The sequence below is a fragment of the Arachis hypogaea genome, chromosome 13 (genome assembly GCF_003086295.3).
Source record: "Arachis hypogaea cultivar Tifrunner chromosome 13, arahy.Tifrunner.gnm2.J5K5, whole genome shotgun sequence".
In the NCBI taxonomy this organism is placed as follows: domain Eukaryota; kingdom Viridiplantae; phylum Streptophyta; class Magnoliopsida; order Fabales; family Fabaceae; genus Arachis; species Arachis hypogaea.
In genome coordinates, this window is record NC_092048.1 from 129,572,128 (window position 1) to 129,599,841 (window position 27,714).

General features: G+C 35.3%; 5 protein-coding genes and 1 long non-coding RNA gene across 9 annotated transcripts; 5 read left to right on the forward strand and 1 right to left on the reverse strand.

Annotated features, from left to right (window-relative positions):
- Positions 1–1,249: 1,249 nt before the first annotated feature.
- LOC112733415 (bifunctional 3-dehydroquinate dehydratase/shikimate dehydrogenase, chloroplastic) lies at positions 1,250–5,969 on the forward strand. 3 transcript variants are annotated; one of them, XM_025782358.3, is made up of 12 exons: positions 1,250–1,423; positions 1,514–1,749; positions 1,832–1,937; positions 2,644–2,862; positions 3,158–3,504; positions 4,008–4,071; positions 4,193–4,301; positions 4,389–4,532; positions 4,910–5,058; positions 5,196–5,358; positions 5,489–5,571; positions 5,666–5,969. In XM_025782358.3, exons 1-11 carry the CDS (start codon positions 1,403–1,405, stop codon positions 5,527–5,529), a joined length of 1,599 nt encoding a protein of 532 aa, XP_025638143.1. In that variant the 5' UTR covers positions 1,250–1,402; the 3' UTR covers positions 5,530–5,571; positions 5,666–5,969. The 3 variants fall into 3 exon arrangements, with proteins under 3 accessions (XP_025638143.1, XP_072068606.1, XP_072068607.1); XM_072212505.1 differs by having other exon boundaries at positions 1,273–1,427; positions 1,518–1,749; positions 2,644–2,871; XM_072212506.1 differs by having other exon boundaries at positions 1,273–1,427; positions 1,518–1,749.
- A 509-nt stretch (positions 5,970–6,478) lies between these two features.
- On the forward strand, positions 6,479–8,872 carry LOC112733417 (endonuclease 4). The gene is made up of 9 exons (XM_025782361.3): positions 6,479–6,700; positions 6,779–6,959; positions 7,037–7,126; positions 7,211–7,266; positions 7,392–7,475; positions 7,910–8,002; positions 8,071–8,138; positions 8,376–8,449; positions 8,553–8,872. Exons 1-9 carry the CDS (start codon positions 6,593–6,595, stop codon positions 8,669–8,671), a joined length of 873 nt encoding a protein of 290 aa, XP_025638146.1. The 5' UTR covers positions 6,479–6,592; the 3' UTR covers positions 8,672–8,872.
- Positions 8,873–9,471: 599 nt separating this feature from the next.
- On the forward strand, positions 9,472–12,617 carry LOC112733416 (endonuclease 1). 2 transcript variants are annotated; one of them, XM_072212507.1, is made up of 11 exons: positions 9,472–9,551; positions 9,648–9,683; positions 9,986–10,144; positions 10,293–10,473; positions 10,575–10,682; positions 10,800–10,855; positions 10,941–11,024; positions 11,197–11,292; positions 11,405–11,469; positions 11,557–11,630; positions 12,269–12,617. In XM_072212507.1, exons 2-11 carry the CDS (start codon positions 9,681–9,683, stop codon positions 12,391–12,393), a joined length of 951 nt encoding a protein of 316 aa, XP_072068608.1. In that variant the 5' UTR covers positions 9,472–9,551; positions 9,648–9,680; the 3' UTR covers positions 12,394–12,617. The 2 variants fall into 2 exon arrangements, with proteins under 2 accessions (XP_072068608.1, XP_025638145.1); XM_025782360.3 differs by lacking the exons at positions 9,472–9,551; positions 9,648–9,683 and having other exon boundaries at positions 9,822–10,144.
- Positions 12,618–14,347: 1,730 nt separating this feature from the next.
- On the reverse strand, positions 14,348–15,469 carry LOC140178010 (uncharacterized). Its single transcript, XR_011869965.1, has 2 exons — positions 15,331–15,469; positions 14,348–15,162 (listed from the first exon to the last, which is right to left on the reverse strand). It is a non-coding gene; the product is annotated as an uncharacterized lncRNA (long non-coding RNA).
- Positions 14,580–17,153, forward strand: LOC112733418 (internal alternative NAD(P)H-ubiquinone oxidoreductase A1, mitochondrial). The gene is made up of 8 exons (XM_025782362.3): positions 14,580–15,188; positions 15,283–15,496; positions 15,621–15,781; positions 15,876–15,941; positions 16,055–16,218; positions 16,313–16,427; positions 16,550–16,729; positions 16,815–17,153. Exons 1-8 carry the CDS (start codon positions 14,580–14,582, stop codon positions 16,965–16,967), a joined length of 1,662 nt encoding a protein of 553 aa, XP_025638147.1. The 3' UTR covers positions 16,968–17,153.
- A 9,047-nt stretch (positions 17,154–26,200) lies between these two features.
- On the forward strand, positions 26,201–27,220 carry LOC112735411 (uncharacterized). The gene has a single exon (XM_025784950.1). It carries the CDS (start codon positions 26,201–26,203, stop codon positions 27,218–27,220), a length of 1,020 nt encoding a protein of 339 aa, XP_025640735.1.
- Positions 27,221–27,714: the final 494 nt, after the last annotated feature.

Below are 27,714 nucleotides of genomic sequence, written 5' to 3' on the forward strand. Positions count from 1 at the left end.
TGAATCCCAAATGGCACATGCATGCACGTGTTTACCATATGCATATTGCACCAAAATTGTTCAATTCGTTATAGTCCCCTTTCAACATGTTTGTCTTGATGGGCCGTTCCATATTCTTGATGATCTTTCTTGCTTTAATTTTTGGCCACAAGACAATGATAATTATAGAGCTTATGCTACGTTATGCCAAAAAATAAAAAAATAGAACTTATGCTATCTAGTAGTTAATTCATTAGTTCATTAGTTCGTATAAATAAGTGTTAGGAATTCAAATATCGTATTATACCTATAGTAAATCATTGGCCAATGACAAATCCTTAAATGCAGTTCGAATTTGTATAGATTAATCTTTGACTTGTCAAGCTAAAAAATACCGTGAAAAACAAATTTTTTTTTTATTTTTTTTATAAACTTGTCTGACTCATTATTCTATTATTAATAGATAAGATGAAATATAAACTTACAACGAAACTAAGATTACACTCTAATTTTAAGGCAACAGAGTTATAGAGTGATGGAATAAATAGAAGTTTAAAAACATTATGTTACGGAAACATTTCTTACCTTGCGGTCTAACGGATCTTGTGTACCATATATGATTAAACGCAGTACAGAGAGTACAGCTCAATTAACATGTTGTTCTAGCAGGCAGAAGCAGAAGAAGACAAGTCTTTTTAGATGGCCATGAACTCCACGAGTTTGTGTGGTACTAATTGAATTCAAACACATGATCCATCACCAAATACCAAATGTGCCCCTATCTTCTCTTTCTGCTTAATCTTCATGTTCTTATACGTTACAGTTATATCCATATATACAAATATCTCACTCTTATAGTATTAAAATTACAATAGCACTAAATCTTTGACTAATGACTATACTAGATTTTACTTTGAGTTGGGAGAAAGAGAGGTATCGAATAACTTAGAAATAAAACCACATCAATATACTGAGCTTTTGACATTTTATCATTTTTTTCCCACATAGATACATATAAGAAGCAATATAATTTGTATTTATATTTTAAAAAATATAGATGAACAAAAAAGGTTGCACAGATTAATCATATTTTGATTAAATTACCAGAATACCATTAGTATGTCTGGTTTACGTGTGAGTGTACACTAAAATTAGTTACTGATATAAAATATATGTTAAAAATAAATTAAATAATATATATCTATACACAAATATATTGATAACTGATTCTAGTAACTAATTTTAGTATAAGAATAACATTTTTATTTGTATATTGCTTTCGGCAGATTAGATGGTGGGCATAGCAGCCAGATCCCACCCACCACATTTACCTACCACTTTTCAATTTCCATTGCTTACTAATACCATTACCAACCAACTAAACCCAATATCAAAACAGTGAGTGAGTGTGACACACGCGCCTATGGACATCCCCAACGTTCTGGCACGTCTTTCTCTTTGCCATCAACTCCTTCATCTCTAATACTACCAATTCCTTAATCTCATTCTTCGTCTTTACTTTTGCTTGTTGCAGGTAGCGTCGCAGTTTTCGGCAGGTGAAGGCGGAGGAATGAGGAAGAACCCGACGTTGTTATGCGCTCCTGTAATGGCGGATTCCGTTGACAAGATGCACCTTGACGTCAGCAAGGCCAAAGCCAGCGGCGCTGACCTCGTCGAGATTCGTTTGGACTCCTTGAAGACCTTCAATCCCTCTTCGCACCTTCCCACTCTTATCAATAACCGTCCTTTGCCGCTCTTATTTACTTACAGGTTTCGCTGTTTTCTCTACCTCTTTCAATTTCGATTCGCTCTCAGTCTAAATAATCGAAACTCTTATGTCTTTGTTTATAAGGCCCAATTGGGAAGGTGGTATGTATGAAGGTGATGACAATACACGCTTTCATGCTCTGAGGTTGGCCATGGAGCTCGGAGCTGATTACATCGACATTGAACTCAAGGTTCGTTTGTTTTCTTTTAACAGTATTTTTTCTGATTCACTAGAATATAAATTACTTGGATTCAAACTGTAATCCGTACGAATCTTACTTCACTCGGATAAGCTCTCTGGCGGGTTCTGATGATGTGATGATTCTAATGTACCAAATTGTCTCAATCTAGCACCTTAGCATTTCCTTGTTTTGTTTTTTATTTTTTGTTTTTTGGTTTTTGGTTTTAAGTCATATGGAGTAAAAGTAGCTACTGTGAGCATGTGCTTGCTTAGTTTTATGTTTATACTATTTAGCTTTTTCATTCCTCGTGTGCCACTATCTTAGTTTAACAGTTCCACGCATTATGATTATTTTGCTTCCCATGACGATGCTGCAGAAAATCTGCATTTTAGGCCACCTTTTGATTGTTTGGTTTCTCTTGTTAGATTTTAGTCTTTGAGTGATTCTTTGCATGTGTTAATTAGGGTATATTTCACCCTGCTGTCATTTGGCATTCGGCTTTTGCTTTATATAGTCAAAGTAGTGACTAGAAATCTAAGGTATTGGACTCAAAAGCAAGTAGTTATCCTTGTCACCTGTTTAAAGTCGTTCTTTTGTCTTTTAATCTCATCTGATGAAGCCAGTTACTATCATTTATACTATTTGCTTTGCTAATAACAAAATCTGAACTCTGAAACTTAATGAAACATTTCCTCTTTATTCTGCATATCCAAAGGTTGCAAATCAGTTCTATGACTTTATACGTGGAAAGACATATGATAAAACCAAGGTCATTGTTTCATCTCACAACTATCAGCAAACTCCGTCAGTTGAGGATCTTGGAGACCTTGTTGCTAGAATACAAGCAACCAGGGCAGACATAGTGAAGATTGCAACAACTGCTTTGGAGATCACTGATGTGGCACGCATGTTTCAAATAATGGTGCATTCTCAAGTAAGAAGCGTATGTCAAAATTTGGTCAATGGTAATCTGATTCCAAATTTGACTTTCTCCAAAGTCCTTACATTGTTTCTAAATATCATGTTCCAGTAGGTTTGAACTCTGTGTTTTATTTGTTAACGCTTAATTATTTTATTTTATTTCCCCCCAATTTCAAGTCTCATCACTGTTATAGCAATACTCCTCTTGTTCTAATTTTGCTGGTGATACTGAAGTTTATGATGGCTGTATGTTGAGTATTTTTTATATGATAATAAGTAATTTTAGCATAACTCTTGTTGGATTCCAGGTTCCATTTATTGGACTTGTTATGGGTGATAGGGGATTGATTTCACGGATACTTTGCGCAAAATTTGGTGGGTATCTCACTTTTGGTACCCTTGAGTCAGGAGTAGTTTCAGCTCCTGGTCAACCTACACTTAAGGATCTATTGCATCTATACAATTTAAGACAAGTAGGACCTGATACAAAAGTATTTGGGATAATCGGAAAGCCTGTTGGTCACAGTAAATCACCCACATTGTTTAATGAGGCCTTCAAGTCACTTGGAATCAATGGAGTTTATGTATTTTTGTTGGTGGATGACCTTGCCAAATTTCTCAGCACTTACTCATCTACAGATTTTGTGGGATTCAGGTTCTAACCCCTTATGATAATTGCTTTAATTAAGAAATCTAATGTTGATGATTTTTGCATGTCTGTATGGTTAAATGATGGTAACATGTTCTAGCTTCTTTTTGTATGCTATTAAACTTTTCTGGGTCTATCGCTTGTTCTTTTTTGGCTTGGGATAATTGTAATCCTTTCAAATATAGGGATGCAGGCCATAGAGATATACAAATTACAAGTGACAAAAGTCAACTAGTAGACGAGCTGTATCTTTATATTATATTATTATGCATTATGATCAAATCCCTTTTTCAACAGATCTTGTGTGGTTCCTTGTTTTTATCCAATTCTATGAATCTTACATTGACAAAATCAAAGCCTATCCAAGTATCCATTTAAGCTCTTCATTTCTATCTTTTGTTGCTCCATCACTTTTTTGTTGTTCAGGTTTCTATTTGATATTTCCTTTATTAGATAGTTAAAGATTCTCACAACTAATGGAGTTTGATCTTTAACTATTTTTATTTCAGTGTTACCATTCCTCACAAGGAGGCAGCAGTTACGTGCTGTGATGAGGTTGACCCTGTGGCTAAGGTAATTGGTTACTTACACAGGTTGCGTTAAAAAGTGTCACGAACATCTAATATTAATTTTTGTTATTTGACATTTTTTGCTCCATTCTTTTCTGAATTCTCTAAGTTACTTTTGGGTGCAGTCAATTGGAGCTGTCAATTGTATTATAAGAAGACCAACAGATGGGAAGTTAATTGGGTATAACACAGATTACGTTGGTGCTATTTCTGCAATTGAGGATGGGCTACGGGGTAGTTGTCAAATTTAGTGGCTAAGCATTTTACACGGGCATTTTGCCATAAAATTTTCTTCTGAACATCTTGTGTATTTTTTGGCAGCTAAACAAAATGGCAGTGGCACAGTTGTTTCACCATTAGCTGGTAAACTGTTTGTTGTTATTGGTGCTGGTGGTGCTGGGAAGGCACTTGCTTATGGTGCAAAAGAGAAAGGAGCAAGGGTTGTGATTGCCAACCGAACCTATGGTAAGCTTCATGATTTGCATTTTTGTGCTTAAAGTAAAAACATTGAATTGTCAAAGATCCTTCTAGGATCATTATTGACAGAATTCCATACTTGGGAGCTAATCAAATAGCTGACAGTATGATAAATTCTCTTGTAGTTACAGAAAAAAAATGGTCTTATGGCGGTTTAATTCTTTGGCAATATTATTGCATGCACAGATAATATTAATGGTTAGATCTGTTAACATATTCACATTCTTTGTAGTCCAGAATTAATATGCACATTCACTTCTTAACATATTCACATTCTTTTTATAGCTTTTTTGACGGAAATGATGTTGGCTATTACTTCTCGTTCGTTATTAGTGTAGTACTACAGTATCATTTGTGTTATACAGATCGTGCTAGAGAACTTGCTGATTTAATTGGAGGAGATGCTTTAGCTCTTGCTGATTTAGATAATTACCATCCGGAGGATGGTATGATTCTTGCAAACACGACATCTATTGGAATGCAACCAAAAGTTGATGAAACACCTGTTTCTAAGGTTTGCTCCTTTGATATGACTGTACCAATTAGGCTCTTGTAACATTGTTTTGAGTATGATATTATTATTGACAATCCTATATGTGGAACGTGAGTGAGTTGAGTGCCAGAGAACCAACCATTCTTTTGTTTATGCAGCATGCATTGAAATACTACTCCCTGGTTTTTGATGCTGTCTACACACCCAAAATGACTAGACTTTTGACGGAAGCAGAAGAATCAGGAGCTACTGTTGTTACAGGATTGGAGATGTTTCTTGGACAAGCATACGGACAATTTGAGAAGTATACAGGAATGCCAGGTACTATTTTAGTAAACCGAGTTCAGTGTACTTTTTAATCAGCTTCAGTTCCCCTGTCTGTACTTATTCTGATAGGATTGGGTTAGGGTATCTTATATAATTTCTGTGATTCCATTGTTTGCATATGCAGCACCAAAGCAGCTCTTCAAAAAAATTATGGAGAATTACTGATATGGTCTCCAAGCTCTAACTTCTATCTTACTGATCCAATGGGTATAAAGTTCAAACTTTGATTTTAATTTATCACTCTATCCATGTTACATGACACCGATCTCTGAAAAGGTATATTTTCTTTTTTCTGCTGCAGAGATCGTCCGTTGTTGGTTCACAGATCCAAGAAGCAGGACGGTTAGCAGCGCATTGCTGCATGCACCAGCAAGCTTCAAGTTGCCTTTGAATGGGGAGGGGCTTTCTTTAGGGCGTAGTGAGTTATTGCTTTTACCCCTCCCTTTTCCCCTGTTTCACTTGACTAAATTTATGTATCTTAGCCATAAAGAGTTATTGACAAGTAAAATTATTATTTGGCAAATGAATTTTCCTGTCAATTCTTGAACGCTGCTGCTTTGTATCTAACGTTTTTAAGCAGTAAGATATTTCCTTGTCCGATCAAATTGCATCAACAGAGCAACACACAAGCACGAGTGAACAATATGCAACCAAGCATGGCTTAGTTATTTCCCCGTTTTTTTCTTTTTAAGCAGACTGATTAATCGTTCAGCTGAGCAATGCGATGCCAAAATCCAAATAAGGAGGAATGTAGCGTAACTAGAACAACAATCAAATCAGATTTTTCTATTTTATGGAAGGATTAAATTAAAAGAGTTGATAACAATGCAATATTATTTTGGCAATGTTCAACTAAAATTTTTAGAGAATTTTCTTGTTAGACATTAACTTTCTAACGTTTTCAATAAAATGTTGAACACGTTAGTTGATAAATAAATTTCTAACAAATTTATTATAACGCATTTAGATTCTAGAAAAATATTATAAGGCAAATTAATTTTTTTAGAGAGAGGTGAATCTGTTGAGAACATCTTGAATAATAAAAACTTAATTGAGAATTTTTGTTTTTTGAAAATTAATTTGCTGTGTATTCTAAATGTAAATATTTATAGGATGAATATTAAATGATCAAGAATATGAAAAAAATACTTGTTATATGCAGAAGGTGGTGTAAAAAAATTTATACAAATAAGTTTTTGTAGCACGCAAAAAATTCAGCGTGAGAAGTATGTCACTGTTGATAGTGTCCTTTGTTGTTGTTGTGGTGTTGTTTCCATTCCCAACAGCTCTGTGCTGGGGAAAGGACGGGCACTATGCAGTTTGCAAGATTGCACAGGTTCCCTTCTTTTTTTTTTTATTTTATTTACTGCTTATCCCATCCGCTTCATCCTCATTGCATTCTTTATGTTTGAAGGATTATCTGAGCCAAGATGCTGTATCTGCTGTGAAAGAGCTTCTTCCCGATTCTGCCCAAGGCCATCTGGCGGCGGTTTGCTCTTGGGCCGATGACGTTGGATATACCCACAACTATCGTTGGAGCCAACCTTTGCATTACGTTGACACCCCTGATTTCATCTGTAACTATCGTTACTGCAGTCAGTCTTTCCATCGTTGCTCCAACTCCTTCTTTTTCTTGCTTCTTCCTTCCCTTGTCTAATTCTTCATTTTGCAGGAGACTGTCATGATTCCTATGCCCATAAACATGTCTGTGTCACTGCAGCTATTTACAACTATACAATGCAACTCAAATCGCAACTCAACTGTAACCATTTACTTACGCATCTTCATTCTTCACTTGCTCATTATTGCCCTTCTTAAGTTTTTTTTTTTTTTTTTTTTATTGCAGATAATTTGACAGAGGCACTTATGTTCTTGTCACATTTTGTTGGCGATGTTCATCAGGTTAAATGTTTTTCTTGATTTAGTTGTATAGAGTTTAGCTTCAAACTTTAATGGATCCTGTTGTCTCTTCTCTATACTTGTGCTTTAAAGGATTTAATAATTGTTGTGTTCATTTTCTGATGCAGCCCCTGCATGTTGGTTTTCTTGGAGACCTAGGTGGAAACACCATAACAGTACGATGGTATCGGAGGAAAACAAATCTTCATCATGTAAGTGTATGCATCAGATACTATGACTGACTGCTAATTCAGTGGTTGGTGGAGAGAATGTGTTGTTTCCTTTTCGTCTTGTCTTTTATCGATCATACATAGTTTTAGGAAGAGAACTAGTTCAAATCTTAATTTTGATTTCATGGCTGGAATAAGGAAAAGAGAACTAGTTCCAATCTTAATTTCATCCCTATGTATGTTCTGCACACATTCCTACACTTAGTATCTATCTGATGCCAGATTTAGAGGTACTTTGTATTTTACATGCTATATGCCCAAGCATATGTAGCTAAAGATGCTTTTGCTTTCAAAATTGCATCTTTATGTCATTGTCATCAAGTTCTGCATATTCTTTGGTTGGTCTGGTCTAATGTTTGTGCAATGGTTCCCTATAGGTAATGCAGTAGATTTAATAAATTTTCATTATGTTTTAGGTTTGGGATGACATGATAATTGAATCTGCTCTGAAGACCTTCTACGGTTCAGATCTTTCAACTATGATACAAGCTATTCAAAGCAATATTACAGTAAGTTCGTTTATTACTTTGCTTAGTCTCATAATGTGCCTAGACTGACTGTTTACTACTTTATGCAGGACATTTGGTTAAATGATGTACATGTTTGGGAAAGTTGTGCACACAACTATACAGCTTGTCCAAATTGGTATATGCATCTTTAATTGAATATTATACTATTTACATCTTCCACTCCAGGTTTTTATTGCTTAGCAGTGATTATTTTCATATATATTGACCAATTTCATGCTTTGACTTGTTGGTCTGATTATCCTAACTGGCTAACTCTACACCATGAAACCAAGTGAACAGATGCTGTATGATAGCTTGAAACTACCTTAATCAATCATAATAACTAGTTAACCATTTGTTGGTTATCATTCAGGTATGCTTCTGAAAGCATTAGCTTAGCGTGCAAGTTTGCCTACAGGAACGCCACACCAGGAAGCACTTTGGAAGGTTTTTTTTTTGCTCTATCATATATAAAAAGTATTGTTACTTGATTTGCATGATCATTGAAGTATGGACTCTCATAAATTATGATTGTATCGCCATAATGTAGATGAGTACTTCCTTTCAAGACTTCCTATTGTGGAGAAAAGGCTGGCACAAGCTGGTGTGCGACTTGCAGCAATCCTCAATCGGATTTTTACTTCAAAGACCAGAATTGCTCAATCATAGCATCAAAACAAAACAAATTCAGAAGCCACTTCAGCCAGGGTTCCTTCCATAGCAGAATAGATAGATAGATAGTGAAATGTGAAATCCTTTGGGCACGTGTACTAAAGTTGGTTGATTCAATGAAGCTACCTCATAAGGACCATTCAGTTACATTCAAAGATTAGCATGTTAATGCTCTTTATCTTATCTTCATTTGTGCCATTTCTTGAGGTTCTTGTACCGATCAGCTTGACACCCTAGAAACTATTTACGTCACGTTTATGCAACCTTTTTCTAAACTTCTAAGCACGTGTGTTTAAACTTTAAAGAAAAAACACATTTGAGAATATAACTAATGACCCAAGAAACTTCCTGCACAGCACACAACATATCTCTATGATAAAATTGTCACATCTTGGGTTACATATTCATTGTCCAGCAACTATTGCCAGCGGATATGACATACATAAATTTGTGTTTAAGAAAGACCGTTCACATCATGAACTAATAAATTTCTTAATCATGTGATTTTCAAGGTCATTATTCAATGGAAAATGCAACTTAATTAGAGGTATCACCTAACAAATCCGTTTAGTTATCCCCTAGCTCACGACTTATTCCTCAAATTATTTCTTTCACATGTTGGCTCAACAAATTATTTATTACTATAGCTTTTGCCAATTGACCAACACTTAATTGATTAATTGTTTTATAGTATTGTCCTGTCCATAATCATTCACATCACATGGCCAATTTTCATTTTCAATGTCATGAAATATATATGATATAGTTGGTTACTCCTATCAGTTATCACTATTTCATAGCATAGAGATAGAGTCATACATAATTGATAATTGCTTCCTTATTCTGCTGCTTGTTGTATACGAAAGGCTACCCCAAGGTTGTAAGCATCAAACACGACACACCCATCTTTCCATAGTTTTGCTCCATAGAACTTAATTGCTCATGCTTGAAGCTTGTGTTTTTTTATGTGTAGGAATCACACTAACACGTTGCTTGTAGAGACTTCATGGCAAGTGTTCCATAACTTTACATAACCTTTCACCTTTTAGTCAACTCTTTTAATGCATACAACTACTATTTTTTGGTTCCGTATGGTTGTTATGTTGGTGCTTCCTTATTTATACCAGAATATGCCAATCTTGCTTGTGTTTAAGGTCAACTTTGAGAGTACCTAAATTAAATAAGCAGATAGTTAAATCTTGCACTCAATGAAAACCCCTTAACGTGTTTCTTAACAAACTATAAATATATAAAACAAAAAGGTTTTAGAGGCTTATTATTCATTTGCAAGATTATTTTTCTTTGTTTCAGTATAGAAAAACATATTCAGAAGAGATGGATAGGCTTGGAGGTTTGTGGGGTTCTCTTCCATTAGCTTTTCTTTTGTTGTTAGGTGCTGCTTTCAATTCAGCACCTGGTGCCAATGCTTGGAGCAAAGAGGGTCATATGATAACCTGCAAAATTGCACAGGTAAACTTCAATTCTAATTTAAGGCGACTAGTGGTTCGAGCAGAAGCGCCTCTCTTGGAAGATACATGTGGTTTCGACGAAAAAAATGAGTATTGGCTAATGAATTAAATAACAAATAATTAAATTGTAATTGATTTCTGTTTTGTAGTCACTTTTAGAGCCTGAGGCAGCAGAAGCTGTTCATCATTTGTTACCTGAGTATGTTAAAGGAGACTTATCAGCCCTTTGTGTATGGCCAGACCAAATAAGGCACTGGTACAAATATAGGTGGACAAGTCCACTTCACTTCATTGACACACCAGATGATTCTTGTTCTTTTTCTTACTCAAGTGAGTATCAAGTAAAGATTAAAGGCTTCTATTTATATCAAACTTTCTGCTCTAAAAATATTAATACAAAATTCTCTCTGTTTTTGCTATTCTTGCCATAGGGGACTGCCATGATCAGCATGGAGTGAAGGATATGTGTGTTGCTGGTGCTGTAAAAAATTTCACTTCTCAGCTTTTGCATTACAGAGAGGGCACTGCAGATAGGAGATGTAAGGGGCCAAGTTCATGAATTTTTTCCCCCCATTGAGAAAATTTGAGTTGAATTCTTTATGATTTTTTTTAAGTTGCATTAATTCTTGTTAGTTTCTAATGTTACAATCTTGCAGACAACATGACTGAGGCCTTATTGTTCTTGTCACACTTCATGGGAGATATACATCAGGTGTGTACAAATATCTCTTTGAAATTGAATTCCATTTCACCATAGCTTGTTACACAAATCATAATCCTTATTTCATCTTTTCCAGCCAATGCATGTTGGATTCACCACTGATGAAGGAGGAAACACAATCGAACTGCGATGGTTTCGCCACAAATCCAACCTGCACCATGTAAGTCAGAATCAAAATTCATATCAAAAACCAGATTAATATTTCTAGCCAAGCCAAATATGTTAATCTAGAACTAAAACGGATCAAATGTAGACATAAATTTCCAACTCAAATCTCCATTTACAAATCACTTCTTCATGTGACATATTTTTCTATTCTTTCTTTTCTTTAGGTTTGGGACAGAGAAATCATCCTGACAGCACTAGCAGACTATTATGAAAAGGATGTGGATCAACTCTTACAAGACATTGAAAGGAACTACACTGATGTAAGACTCAATTCCACATGCATCTTGTGCTTGTTATTATATTCCAAATAAAATAAATAATCTTAGTTTAGATTCATGACAAGTTATTTATGATGTAATCACACACATGCAGGGGATATGGTCAAGTGACGTTTCATCATGGCAACATTGTAGTGATATCTCTAAATGTGTAACTAGGTGAACTCTATTATCCTTCCATACCTTATCATCTTTTTTTGTAACTCACATTTAATTCTCACCAATATGCTTGTGTTGAAATCATAGCTGGGCCAAAGAGAGTATTCAAATAGCTTGTAAATGGGGTTACAATGGAGTTGAAGCTGGGGAAACTCTAGCAGGTACTAACATTATTTTTGAGAAAAAACCCAAAAGGGCTCCTGACAATTACGAAAGACAACGAGACCCTTAATAAAAAAAAAAATCAACCCGGCCCCTGAGCTTTACTTTTATGGGACAAATTAGCCCATGTGCCAAAAAAAGTCAATGTTGTTTTTTTAGCACATGAGCTAATCAGTTCCAAAAAAAAGATCAAGGGTCGGGTTTGATGTTTTTTTTAGGACCTCGTTATCCTTTCGAAGTAATTGTCAGGGACTAGACGGGGTATTCACTCAACATTTTTTATTGAGTAATGCTATATGACCAGCAAATATTATCATTTTTTACCAGCACTTATCCAGCAATAATTTGCACTCATATTTATAGGAATTTTATACACAAAATACATATAGTTTGCACCTATATTTATTAGAGTTTACACACATTTTTTTATACAGTTTGTATCCACATTTTTCAGAATTTACACACATGAATTAGTAAAATTTATTTATTAAAGATAATTTAGTGTTTGTACTGGTCAGATGATGGTTAAAAATACTAAAAATTGCAGGTCTCAAGAGTTCTTTTTTATTTATGGTACTGAACATTACATTCATTAGATTTTATGTTTTGACTGTGGTATGGTTGGTGATTTTCATAGATGATTACTTTAACTCAAGGATGCCCTATGTGATGAAACGAATTGCTCAAGGTGGAATTCGGTTAGCCATGATCTTGAACCAAGTGTTTGGTGGCTCTGAAGAAGGATTTGCAGCAGCTACTTAATTAAACATCTACAAAATTTAGTGTTTAAATTTTTTTTAATAACCATAGGGTCTCTAATCCATTTAATTTCCTTCCAATATTGTTGGTCATTTCATTTATGAATAGTAGTTGACATCTTTCCGTAATAATTTGTAACAAAAACATTTATTGTCTATGTATTATTATTATTATTAGATCAATAATGAGACTTGAAGAGCTATGAAACTCTTCCTTTGTGACTTAAATTTTTTATGGTTTCTCACTTTCTTTAATCATATGACTCGTTTGAAAAGAAAAACGTAACATGATCTTCTTTGTCATTTATTTATGGATAAATCATGAAATTTTGATGGCTAAAGTTATTGTTCTTCCGAAAATTGAAGAAATAAAATCCAATTGTTCATAACAATTTTACATTAACCAATTGGAAAAGTATATGGAACCAAGAGATTACCAGCAAAAAACTAAACAAAACCGCATTAATTTATATTTTATTTTTAATTAATTTAATTTTTTAATTTACAATATTTGTTATTAATTGTTGTTTAATTAAAATCAACTTTTGAGTAATATCTTTCCAAAACTGCTCCTAGGATCACGACGCAGAATAAAGCCCGTTTCTTCACGCCTCACACTCGAAGCCAATATAAAAAAATTCGAAAAATATATAAAAGAATATCCATTTAGTATGAAAAAGAAACATTCTGATACTTAGCAGAAGAAACATCCATATATATTAACTCGTAGAGATTTTGGATTCACTCAGAAGTATTTGGCTAGTTTTTTACTAATACCCTTTTGGTTCCTAGCATTGTTGTAACCAATTTGGCAGAGTGAAATAATTAGTTTACTCGTCTTAAACAAGTGTAGCAACTAGCAAGAAGCAAACCATTAACAGCTTCAAACCTTTAAACAGAATTCATTAGTCTTTGGTTTGGATTTGAGGATATCCTAAAAAATAACAAAAATTATTATTCACAAATTCCTAGACTTTATTCCATTTCTTTGTTTCTCTCAAATAACTAAAAAATTTAATACGTAAAATGTGTGCAAGTCCATTTTTGTTTTGTATTAAATTCTTTCGAGCAACAAAATCTAAATTCTAAACTCTTAGTTATAGTCTAATATTATGCAATAAAATTATTTATTCTAAAACTCGAATGTCACTGATGATGCAATTCAATGTTGTATTCTTTGCAACTTGGAAGGTTCTATTTTTGGATCCAAAGTCTCATCTCTCCTTCTATTACTTCCCAGTTCCCAAACACCGCCTTCATTTTCCTAATGACATTTTAGTCTTTTTCGTTGAGAATATACGAAAATGCATGTGCCAATGCCAACGTCATTTTTTTTTTTTTACAAAGTTCGAGTTTTTCTTTTCATGCTTTCGATCTAGAATGAATCTCCGCAACGCCCTAATTTCTTGGGTCCCAAGTGGCCTCATTATTACAATAAATATTTAATTCTAACTGCTCCCAACTTATAGGGTGGCGGCAACAATTTGGCACACCAACAAACCTTGTTTTCTTCATCCTTCCAAAACAAAGCACAATCAAAATTCAACAAAGACAAGGGTATGAATCTTCCTTTTCTTAACTATATGATGATATCTATAGAATGAAAACGGATCTCGATCAATTTTGATGGGTTGCTTGTTACTCTTGCTTAGATAAATATGCTGCACTTTGTCCTCTGTAAATGATGCAGTTTGCAAGATTAAAGATTTGCCATTTAACATAACTCGGTACCATTTCTGTCTTTTATGATTCAAATTTTGTACCCTTGTACAGGTTCGTCTTAATCTAAGATGAACCAAAATTACTCATCAAAGCTGAATATGCTGTCTTTTTATACTTGTGTGTCCGAATTTCGTAGAATCAGTTAGCATTTTGGCAGTTTTATACATTTTTTATGTAGGTCAATTGCTTTATATCTCATGTCCAATTTATTGGAAAAGAAGGTTGTCAACTTGTCATGAACTCAGAACTTCTTCCCTTTTTGTCTCTATTCATGTTTTGAACTTAGTAGCACTCATTTAGTATACCAGAGTGTGTATATAATGTTGTTATTTCATGCACATTAGCGTCTCATACTTCTCTTACTGCAGTTAAAATTTTAGAATACACACCTCTGAACTAACTACGGCCTTTTTCAGAAGGCTTTGGAGATTGTAATAAATTCTTGCCTGCAGAACTGCTTCTGTAAGGATGGCATTGGCAAGAATTGCTAGGGCCAACCTGAGAAGATCAGAGGGTGCTTTTGGCAATTATGCACCTGAGATGAACGTACTGTCTGAGGGAAGAGCATACACAAGCAAATTCTCATCAACATCACCTTATTACCATGTAAATTCCAAGGCAGGTGACAATCTTTCATATAATCCAAGCATTAAGGAACAGAACTTGATGAATTTCTCAATGAGGGGAATATCAGGAACTCCTTATTATCAGCATCCTTCTGCCAGTACAGAGAGGGTTCTGGAGGAGTCCGATTCGGAGCTGGAACATGATGAGCCAAGATATGCAGGACTAGAGGCAACAAAGCCAGGTGAGAAGCCAAGGGTGGTTGTTCTTGGAACAGGTTGGGCTGCTTGCAGGTTCTTGAAAGGGCTAGACACCAGAATCTATGATGTTGTGTGTATATCACCTAGGAACCATATGGTCTTCACTCCTTTGCTGGCTTCAACATGTGTTGGAACACTTGAATTCAGGTCTGTTGCTGAGCCTGTCAGCAGAATACAGAATGCGCTCTCAAATGGCCCCAGTTCCTACTTCTTTCTGGCTTCTTGCACTGGCATTGACACAAACAAGCATGAGGTGAGTAGAAGAATCATTTACCCATTAGGCTATGTTTGGTTGTGAAGTTTTTGTGGTGAGATGCTTATGGGTGATTTGTGTTCTGTATCAACAGGTGTACTGTGAGGCAGTTAATAATGGTGGATTACCTAGGGAGCCTTACCAGTTTAAAGTGGCATATGACAAGCTTGTGATTGCAGCCGGATCTGAGCCTTTGACTTTTGGTATCAAGGGAGTGAAGGAGAATGCATTTTTCCTTCGTGAAGTAAACCATGCTCAAGAAATTCGGAAGAGACTTCTCCTCAACCTTATGCTTTCTGAAAATCCTGGTGTGTACCACAGCATATTCTTCATAATTTTCTCTTTATGAGTCTTCTCATGGTTCTCTTTGTCATTTTAACAGAAAAATTGTTGTATTTCAATGCAACTCACATTCTGTTTTCATTATATCAGGCATATCAGAAGAAGAAAAGAAGCGACTTTTGCATTGTGTAGTTATTGGTGGTGGTCCTACAGGAGTGGAATTCAGCGGTGAATTGAGTGATTTCATCATGGGAGATGTTCATAAGCGCTATACTCATGTTAAAGATTACATTCGTGTCACACTCATTGAGGTACCTAAGTGAATATGGTTCATATCTTAAAGTCTTCTCTGTAAGCTGCTATAAAGTTGGTGTAGTTAACCACAATGTTAACTCTCATTATTAGGCAAACGAGATATTGTCATCCTTTGATGTTAGCCTACGAAAATATGCTATAAGGCACTTAACAAAGGTAAACATTATTTTGATTATATCATTTGTTCTATCAAAATTGGCCAATTTGCTCATATTATTCCAACCTTCATGTATACATAAGGCTGACACATCCAACTTTTTTGTTATCAGAGTGGGGTTCATCTAATGAAGGGTGTTGTGAAGGAGGTTCATCCAAAAAGAGTAGTTCTGAGTGATGGAACTGAAGTTCCTTATGGCCTATTGGTATGGTCCACAGGGGTTGGACCTTCTGAGTTTGTGAAGACACTGAACCTTCCCAAGTCTCCCGGTGGAAGGTATTTTAGTTGTGCAGAAAGAAACAGAGAGAGTGATTTCATTCCACTCCTTTACTCATTTATACATTGTTGTGTTGAATTAATTATTACACAGGATTGGTGTGGATGAATGGCTGCGTGTTCCTTCTGTAGAAGATGTGTTTGCCCTTGGGGATTGTGCTGGTTTTCTTGAACAAACTGAAAGGCCTGTGCTTCCAGCTCTAGCTCAGGTATTAAATACATACAGCCTCTTCCTATCATGCATGTTCTTAAAACTGATCAAGACTAGAACTAAGAGGAGTGCATGGAAGTCATGAGTGAATGATGGCTAAAAATGCTTGCATGAATGCAGGTAGCTGAAAGGGAAGGGAAGTTCCTAGTGGAGTTATTCAACAAGATGGGAAAACAAAATGGAGGGAAGGCTTTCTCTGCTAAGAGCATCCCTCTTGGAGACCCTTTTGTGTACACTCATCTTGGCAGCATGGCATCAGTAGGAGGCTATAAAGCCCTCGTTGACCTGCGCCAGTCAAAGGTGAATCCATGATTTATCTATCATCAACTATAGGTATCATTCACTGCAGTGCAATGTAACATGTTTGTATATCTTCCAAATGCAGTCTTCAAAGGGGGTCTCACTGGCTGGTTTTGTCAGCTGGCTAATATGGCGTTCTGCTTACTTGACACGTGTACTAAGCTGGAGGAACAGGTTTTACGTGGCAGTCAACTGGGCAACCACATTGGTCTTCGGCAGAGACAATAGCAAGATCTAATTTGGAACTTCAAACTTCAAACTTGACACCCCATTCTACCTTTAAAGCACAATCACTCACTCAATTCTTTCCCTCTCTCTCTCTCTCTCTTTTTTCTCTCTGTTATTAAGTCTTTTAAAATTTTGATTATTTTTGCCTGGCAATTTATTAGTATCAAATATAGAAAATAATAACTAATTCTTGTCACAACTTTCTATTATTCTTATATTTTCTAGTACATAATCAATTTTTTTCCTTTTTATAATTATATAATGTGTTCATTGGAAATAATTTATTTATATTTTCCATAATTTCTACAAAGTAGATAAAAGAATAAGTTAAATATCTATACCCATAAAAAAGGCCATGTCATATGAAATTAACTAAAAAATAAATAAATAAATATTGTACCCATGTTATTTTTAATACAAATTGTTAAATTTTTTATGGCATAAATAAATTAAAAAAAAAAACCCCAAATCATGAGAAAATATAACATTTTTACTATTCTCCCCTCTCTCTCTCTCTCGCACATCTCTTCGCCTTTATCAGAGAGAAATACCGATTTGAGGCATTAATTTGGTATTTTAAAAGTTCATGAATATTAATTTGATTCTCAAAGAATGTATGATATTTATATCAATTCGTTTATTAGTTCATTTTAAATGGACAAGTTTTAATTTTCGAAGTAACATAAAATAAATTTTACCTGCTTGAGAATTATATGAATTAATGCTAGAACTAGTTTTACGTGATAACATTTTAGAGAAGTAACGTAATAATGTAATATTATCACAGAAGTCCTCTTAGAAGCAATTTAAGGATTGAAGGCACAGCCCAGTCCAAAAAAAAAAAAGGGATTGAAGACACAGCAAGTTGCAGTTGAAAGATTGAAATGCGATTGTTAGGATACATTTAGATTTATTCTTTAAGCAAAACATATATCCATATATCTGATTCGCAGTGAGAAGAGATTACAAACTAAACTAGACCAATCCATGGAGTAAGAAAACTAACTGATGATGAATTGGCAGCTATGTACAGAAACAAGTGGTCCCTCATGAAGAAGAATCGACACAGGGAACGATGAAGGAGGAGAGAACGGAGAAGAGCGAGTGATACAAAGAGACAACTATGGCCACCTTTACTTGGCCCCTCTTTGGAATCAGACGCCCCGCTTGATGATGATTGCTCATCCTAACATCTCTTCTTCTCACCACCGCCACTTCCATTTTCAGATCGTCTTTATCATGTAACTCGCCACCTTATATATTACTACAACAGTACAACACTTACTTCACCTTCTGCTTATTTACAATACTGCCCCCGTATTTTCCGCTTAATTACTTTTGTACTTTTCTGAATGCACCAGCGGTTGCCGTCTTACTTTTTCTGCCAGCTGTCTCTACCCTTTGTTTATCTATATCTTTTATTTCTCAAGCTAGTATTTCTTTTCTCTATATATTTCAAGCTTAATAAGTTAATCGTATTGTTATTGTTTTTGTAAACAAATTGTTGTGTGTGTTTATTTGCAAAACTCAAATTTCCTTTCCTTATAAAGATAATTTGGGATTTGTGATTCGTGATTCCTTGACCTTGCTAATATATAAATAATATTTTTTGGATACAAAAAATTAAACAAGTACACTAGTTCTCGTACTGGTTTGTCCCGTTAGAATGGGACAGAACAACTACAAATAAGAGATCAAATTAAGGGGGGGAAATAGAGAGAACATGTGTGAAACTATATTAAAATATGCGTGAAAAATTAAATTATAGCAAATCCTTTATATAAGATAAGTAAGGTCAACAATAGTCAGTTATTGGCGTTACATACGGCTACGGATTTGTATTATCATGCATAATATATACGGAGTCTAGTTAGCTTTAATAATCAATTGTCAACACTAGTTAACTGGTTTGCAAAGCTATTATAAATCAATAAATATTTTCTCAAAAGTTTGGAAAAGGCAGTCAATGAGTCAATAGTCATAATACCCTGGGTTTTCATAAGACTACTAGTGGCTACAATTTTAACCAAAACAGAGGAAAAATTTGCGTACACACCTACATGAAGGGTTTAAAAATGTAGGCACATTCCGTTCTAGTGTGAACTGGAAAAAAAAAACTAAATAAATAAAATTGTAACGCGACCTTTTTGTCGTTAAGATTGATTGAAATCTAGTACATCATTTGTGGCTCTGGAAATCTGAATTCCATTCAAAACGTACCATTCCATTGAAAAATAGTCAAGGACATCATACCATTCAAAAAAATAATAATAATAAGGTGTGTTTGATTGGTATTTTTATTTTTTATTTTTAATATTTTTTATTTTTAAAATTTTATAAAAAATATAAAACTTAAAAAATAAAAAATACTAAAAATAAAAACTACAAATCAAAACATAAACTAAATACATCCTAATATGTGTTTTGCATAACTATTTGTCTGTTTTTACTTTTTAGTGTTATTTTGGACTTTGCATCGGTGGTGGGTGGCTAGGTACTACTGCCTACCATCTAATATATTTCGCATTCCAGAAATCAATTTAAGCTATGCTTGTTGGAAGGAAAAATGAAAAGAAACATAAGGGAAGAAAGAAAAAAAAAAGATTATTTTATATTGTTTAATTGGGGAGAAAAATAAAAAAAATAAAAAAAAAATAAAAAAATTAATAAAATTTACTTTTTTTTCTCTCTAATATTTAAAAAATACTTTTAATATTATTTTGTTATTTTTTTAATATATTTTATAATATAAGAATAAGATTATTTTTTTATAATATTTTTTTTTTACTAAACATAATTAATAATTAAAAATAAAATTATTCGTTTGTTTAAATAAATATTAAAAATTTAAATTTTAGTTTATATAAATTAATTTATTAACCAATAATAAATATTTAAATAAAATTTTAATTCGCGATGAATTAATATTTCACCCATTAAATCATCGGATATCTAATGAGGAAAGGTTAAAGATATTAAAATGATCACAATAATGCACTTAAAGATTGAATAATATAAATATCGTTATCATGACTTTATTTTCTGGTCCCCAACGCCGGCTATATTTAAAAGCCCAGCAGCCTGTTTTTGTTTAACGTAGCGTAATAACCATAAATTCAATAATTAATTTTTAATTTGAGAAGATTCAGATAAGCATAAGCCTTTTGCAACTTGCACTGTAATGATAATCATACCTATGATTTTTTATTTTTTTCCTTTTGGCATTAAAATCACGTGGACGATTCCTTCATTAGAAAATTAATGGTAATGGGTTCTAATTTTAGAGAACCTCAAGCATATATTTCTGTATCCTTTTTTGTCGCTTAGTTTAAGGGCCTACCAACCACTAACAATAAAGTATTTTTCATAAAATATACCAAAATAAAAAAAATATATTTTTCATAAGATTAATTAATTAAACATCCAGAGCCCCGGGTGCAAGCCAGTCCATCTCACTAATATATCCAAAACACCGACGAACATGTTAGATCTTATTATGATTTATTGGCTTGTAAATTAATTAGAGGTTCTCAGCTATTAATCCTTATTTCTTTACGTTGTTTGCTTGCTGATATGATTGCCTGCTTGTTCAAAGCCACAGTAATTATCAATTAATTAATTACAACTGTCTACTACAAGTTTGATTTTCAATTGGTTTAAGAAATGCAAAATGTTAGTGTGTGACTAGATCCAAAGAAAAAAGATCTAAACTCCATAATATTATTAAATAATTGAACTCGAACACGGAGTGGTAGCTTTCACTCTTAATTCTTAAATAGTCTTTTATATAATTTAACATATAACAGTGGATAAGAGACCTTGACGAAAAAGAAAAGACGCATAGTTTTGCAGTGCAACGAATCTTGTAATGAAAAGGCCGTAGATAGTAGATACAATGTACAAGAAGAAACGTACGTACCCTAATATTTAAAGGGCATTGGTTTAATCATGTCGGATTGTGTTGAGGGAAGAATAGATACGGATAATTAAAATATCAGTTCTGCGTGTTAGAGAATTAATTAGGAAGATGTAACTAAAGCCAACTAATTAAAAATAGAAGGTTTATTAATTATTATAAAAAAATATATAATTTTTTACGATCCTAATTTTTTAAATTTGAAATCTAAAAATACATTCTTAAAATATAGTACTACTAGTGCTTAAACATTATAATAACTTGAGGGACAGTTGTTAATCTCAATTATTGCCAAATTAATTGATATTTAAGATTACTTGTTGCATTCTTCTAATGACTTTGCTTAGGCGATTACTATTTGGAGTTTACAAAATAAAGATTGATGGGAGAAGTGTAGATTGGATTGGATTTGATTAGCAATAGATTTACACAAGACTAATATTGATACATAGCAGAAGGGATTGTACAAAAAGGAAGAGGAGACAACAAAATTGAGTGGCGGTGGCGCATGTGTTAAGTTAACGGGGGAAGTGAGAAGGTGAGGAAGTGGATCTGGCGGAGTTGGAGGTGCGAGAGAAGATGGAAGCAACGGAGTTTGCGAGTCCCACCACAATTCCCATCTTGACCTGTCCCCTCTTTGGTATTGGACGCCCACTCAACCTCCTTCTGTTGTTTGGAATTTTCATCATCATTGCTCCTGCCATATTCTTAATTCACAAGAAGAAGAAGATGCTTTGTGATAACCGATGAGTGATGAGTGATGAGTAACTCTGGCCTTTGACGTTTCCTTATATAGACGCTTCACCCTGGCCCCAGGGTTAGGATTGGAATTACAATGGCTGCCACTGCATGATTTGACGGTTTTGACCTTGTCTTATTTTGCTGCCACGTTTGTGGGACAGGACACAGCACCCACTATGCTCTTCCTGCTTTCACGGGGACGGAAAGCCAATTTTGAATCGGGGAGGATTCATGCATCAACAATCGCCTACATTTTTTTCCCTATATTCTAGTCATTTTGTGTTTTGGACAAAAATTAATTTAACGTAAAATTGATAGTTTGAGAGTTATTAAATAGTTTAATAATTTTAATTAAATTATTTTTTAATAATTAATAATTATTAATTTTATTTTTATATTTTTTGTTAGAACAAATATTGACTTCTCTAAATTGGAATCATCCGATTTTATGGTTGGGAATTTTTAAAATCTTTAAAACTAAAAAGGACGGTTTGATTAGTGGGCACAAATTTTGTTAGAGTTATGTTACGTGGACACTAAAATTAGTCATCAGTATAAAATATATATTAGAATATAAATATATATTAAAAATAAATTAAATCACACATATATTTATACACAAATATATTAGTAGCTAATTTTAGTGACCAACGTAAATCATAAGATCTAATTTGTTTTTTAATTAAATAATATAAATTGATAAGTATGATTTATGCACATCATTGTTAGTCAATAAAGTTCCATTTAAGAGTTTGTCGTTGGCCAATAAATTACTACATGCACAAAACAAAATTCGAACCCTAAAACTTGCTTAAGCGATGCAGGAAATTAACATATTTTTGTCTCACCATCTTGTAATACACACACATACCCGAGCAATATTAAAAATAATAAGTGTCACTATCTTATTCATTTTTGTTTTGACTCGATTCAACATTTTGCTTGAGTTCTGCTTGTATTAGTAAACAAACAATTATTCCAATTTAATCTCAAAATATTTTTCTTAAGACAAAGCAACTTAATTTTTTTTTTAAAAAAGTCTCACTGTTTAATGGAACTTTTCAAAATTTCATTTCTCAAACAATTTTCTAAAGATGGTAACTCCTTTTCTTTCTTTCTTTATTTTTTTACTTCTTAAAACAGATATTATGTATCCCCACAACCACAAGGCATCACTTTATGCCCCCACATTACTATCACCATAGTCAAAATCCATGGTCCCATTTAATTTGAAATTATTGGACTCATTAAACTAGTCTTAGTCTTGTCTTATCTTAAAATGTTACATTGTCCACAGACATTTTCCATCACCAATTGGTCCCCTCCGATCCAGATACTATGCATGTTCTGATTTCATGCTTCACATTTCACGCAAGCAACGATTCAAAACTTGAACACATCATGCCCAAAGTTTCTCACAAATTTGTTTAGGATATTATTGTTTAAGCAGTAAATATCTTTAATAAGTGTTTTATTTGTTAAAATTTTCGAATAATCACTTGTTATGTTTAATTTAACTTAACTAAAATTAGAGACTGATCTTCTCACTGTTGTTACCAAAAGATAAATTTTCAAAGAAGTATCTCTGTTATATCGTACCCCGGGTTAGGTTAAACAAATTTAAGAGACTACCCTAAATTAAATTAATTCATGTTTTTGGCATATTTTCATTCAGAATCCAATGATATTATTGTTTGGTGCCATGTTGCATATTGTTCACGTGGAAAATCTTGCTTGCTTATGCTTTTGAATAAAGGAATGTGAATCTGTCCACAAATTATAAAAGTAGTAAAGCTCCACTGCCCCTAACTTATTAGTAATGCTTTATTATGCTTTCTAAAAGCTCAGAGATACCTATATATATTATATTATTGATCTGACAACCCAAACGTGACAGCACAAAATAAAGTGGCTGGATATATTCAATGTTTTAGTTTAGTGGTCAATAATTCAAGTATTAATTAGCACAAGTGGGGGAAGCTGCCTTAATTAATAGGAAAGAAAACTACTACATCAAATTAAATTATCCAAGATATCTTGCATTGTATTGTATGTATGTAGACAAAAGCGGCAATGGGGCTCACTTTGATTATGATTTATCATAACTAGATTTAATTGTACTATAAGGATATACACTACTGGACAAGTTATTTGAATATGCAGCCTAAAGATTGTGTAGCCAAGGTTCTCTGATTTTGGGATCTTCTAAGTTGTTCTCATGATAAGGACAAGAAACGCTAAGCACTCAGTGTGGAAATATTTAATAACAAAAAAAAATTAATAAAAAACAATGAAATTTTATTTTATTTAATATTTATTAATTATTGTATTAATTAATAAATATTAAATAAGATATTTTTTTTATTTTCCCAGTATTACTGTATTCAGAGATGATCTAATAATTAAATATCATGATTGAAGTTTGGTAAGGTAAACAACTCAGCTAGCTCATATATACCTAAGGCCATTTACTTTGATATAACAAAATAAATATGTATCTAACGACTAACCCTATATAGTCAAAAGTCAAAAGTCAAAAGTCAAAACCGATGATAAATCAACGCTCGATAGGAAATACCTAACACAAGTATAATACTACTATTTATGTTTATGAATGATCACTCAAGAATATTAGGTTTACTTAAAAACAGTAGAGTGATTTAAATATGTGAATCCGATCAAATAATGATAACACAGAATATAATTTTTTACACTATCAATGTACGAATCAAACGAAATTTTAACTTGAGATTTTCATTTTATTATATATGGTACGTGTTCCATTTTTATGATCTATTAAGTAATTTTTTTAGTAGATCTTTTATGGTTTGGCTGATAGAAATATATTTGAGTATATCACTGTTATTAGAGGTGTTCAAATCTAAATCGATTTAAAGACAAAACACTCAAATAAGTCAAGGGGAGGAAATTATTACACAAATCCGCCAAACCAAAATCTGGTTCATGAATCAACCAATGCATGTTTATATGTAGTTCGAATCAACTAAATTCGAACTCAATTTACACATAATTCGAATCATGTTCATTCGAATTATACACAAAACTCACACACACTAATTCGAATCCACCTGATTCGAATTACTCAATGAATAATTCGAATCAGGGAGATTCGAATTACACTCAAACACGCAAACCCAAGTAGTTTGAAACAGGCTGATTCGAATTACTCAATGTGTAATTCGAATTAGGCTGGTTCGAATTATAAAGGCCCAGAAGTGTATATATATGGTGTGAACGTGAATTGATCTCATTAGAGTGGGAAAATGGCTAGTGAGGAGAGTTTTGTAGTTTTGGTTCACCACAGAGGAACGATTAAGAGGAAAACACGATCTGGTGTGAAGTTCACCGATAAGAATCCTCTCAGTATTTTCGTGAGGCCTACGACGAGCTACGATGACCTTGGTAATTCTGTGATACAGAAACTTGGTCTGCAGGGGGTGAAGCGGGTTAAGAAGTTTTTCTATCGCATTCCAATCTCGGTGCTGAAGGAAATCGTGAAGTACGATTGTTTCACGATCGGGAGTGATGAGGACTTGCAGGTCATGTTTCATTGTCGCCGGCAGTTTCCCGAAGTTAGGACACATGAACTGTTGGCGAAGTTGGTTGATGTGGTATCCAGTTCTGGGGGTTCGAACCGGAATACCCCCACTGTAGGCACGGTTGCCGGTTCTAGCTCCAGACCTGCTGGTGCATCTTCCTCCATTCCTGTGTATGAACCTCCGGTCCAGCCTGTCGCGTCCCCTTCGTTCGCTGTTGATCTGAACTATAGTGGAGGCGGAGAGGTTGGACAAGGGGATTTTGTGCCGAGCTCTTTACAGTGTGCTGCACCGGTTGGTCTTGGAGATACATTGTTGGATGATCTAGACGATGATGATGTGGAGCCGGATATCATTGCTGATGACAGCAGCGATGATATTGGAGCGAGTGAGCCTGCTGGTAGGAGACGTGGTTCTAGCTCTGGCACACAGCAGTACCCTCCGAACTTTTCTTCTTTGGACTTGGATGCCATGAGGCAGGAGGGGGTTCCTGGGGAGCCTGCTGGATTTGGTGCTAGAGATGCCGAAGGGTCTGCAGGTCTTACAGAATTTCAGGTTGGTCAGTAATTTCAGGATAAAGATGAGGCCGTGTTAAGTGTGAAGACCTACAGCATCCGACGCGGGGTACAGTACAAGGTGGTGGAGTCTGACTATCGCCGGTATGTTGGGAAGTGTTCTGAGTTTGGGAATGGGTGCACATGGTTGATTCGTCTTAGTCTCCGGCAGCGCAAGGGCATTTGAGAGGTCAAACGGTACAACGGACCACATACGTGTCTGGCGACCTCCATCTCCAACGACCACAGGAGTTTGGATTATCATGTGATTTCAGCATTCATCATGCCAATGGTTATGGCTGATGCATCCGTCAGCATCAAGGTGCTCCTTAATGCGACGACCGCACACTTTGGGTTTAGGCCGACCTACAGAAGGGTGTGGTTGGCGAAGCAGAAGGCCGTTGCCCACATCTATGGTGATCGGGATGAGTCATACAACGAGCTCCCTAGGTGGGTGTTAGGAGTTCAGCTGACGATGCCTGGTACTGATGCAGTCCTCAGGAGCAGCCCTGTTCGAGTTGGGGGACAGGCGGACGAGTCGCAAGCTTATTTTCACCGACTGTTCTGGACGTTTCCACCATGTATCGAGGCATTCCGTCATTGCAATCCCTTGGTCAGTATTGACGGCACCCATCTGTATGGAAAGTATGGGGGAACATTGCTCGTCGCGATTGCACAGGATGGGAACTCCAACATTCTGCCTGTTGCATTTGCACTGGTTGAGGGTGAGAATGCCGAGTCTTGGTCCTTTTTTCTCTCCCACCTGCGTCAGCACGTGACCCCTCAGCCAGGTCTGCTGGTTATATCAGACAGGCATAATGGCATCAAGGCTGCGCTTGAGGCTCCGGACGGGGGATGGCTACCTCCTGCTACCTACCGTGCATTCTGCATTCGGCATGTGGCAGCAAATTTTGCCCTAACCTTCAAGGGCAAGGATGCAATGAGGCTTCTTATGAATGCAGCGTATGTGAAGACGGAGGTGGAGTTCGATTACTGGTTTGATATTCTGCGGTCTGAAGACCCTGTCATGTGTGACTGGGCAAACCGGATTGAGTATTCATTGTGGACACAGCATCAGGATGAGGGTCGGAGATTTGGGCACATGACGACAAATATCTCTGAGTGTGTTAATTCAATCCTGAAGGGAGTCAGGAATCTCCCTGTCTGCTCGCTGGTGAAGGCAACTTACGGGAGGTTGGCCGAGCTATTCGTCCGCAAGGGGAGAGAGGCTGAGGCCCAGCTGGGTACGGGACAACAATTCAGTCAACACTTGGTGAAGTGTATTGAGGCCAATTTGAAGACGGCGAGGTGCTTCACGATGACTTTGTACGACCGAGATAACTCGGAGTTCACTGTCTCGGAGACGACTCCTACTGGTTCGTTCTTCCTCGGTAGCTACAGGGTGTCACTCGGATCTCAGACATGTGACTGCGGATACTTTCAGGCACTACATTTCCCGTGTCCCCACGCCCTGGCATACTGTGCCTATTCATAGCTGACTTGGCAGCCGTATGTCCACCAGGTGTATCGTCTTAGCTCCGTGTTCAGTGTGTACCGGATGGGGTTCACACCACCCATTCCTAAGGGTTTCTGGCCACCATATGATGGGCCGACAGTGATACCAGACCCCAACAAGAGGCGTGCGAGCGAGGGACGTCCCAGGTCCACCAGGATACAAACCACTATGGACGAGGCGGATCCGAACAGACCGAAGAGATGTGGACTCTGTCGGCAACCAGGACACACACGTTGGAGTTGCCCACAGGTCGGGGGACCAAGTCACACGGGTGGGACAGAGTTGGTTTATTGTTAGCTTTATTATAACAGTGATTTCACTTTTGTATTTAGTGTCAACTGTTTGAGGGTATGCTACTTGAAGTTGTTAAGTACAAAAATTTGTTTAGCTTAATGTGATGTATTTTGCGTTGGTTAATAATTACTCCATGTGTTTCTTTTCTGAAACAAAATGTCACCTCTCCGAAAAATACA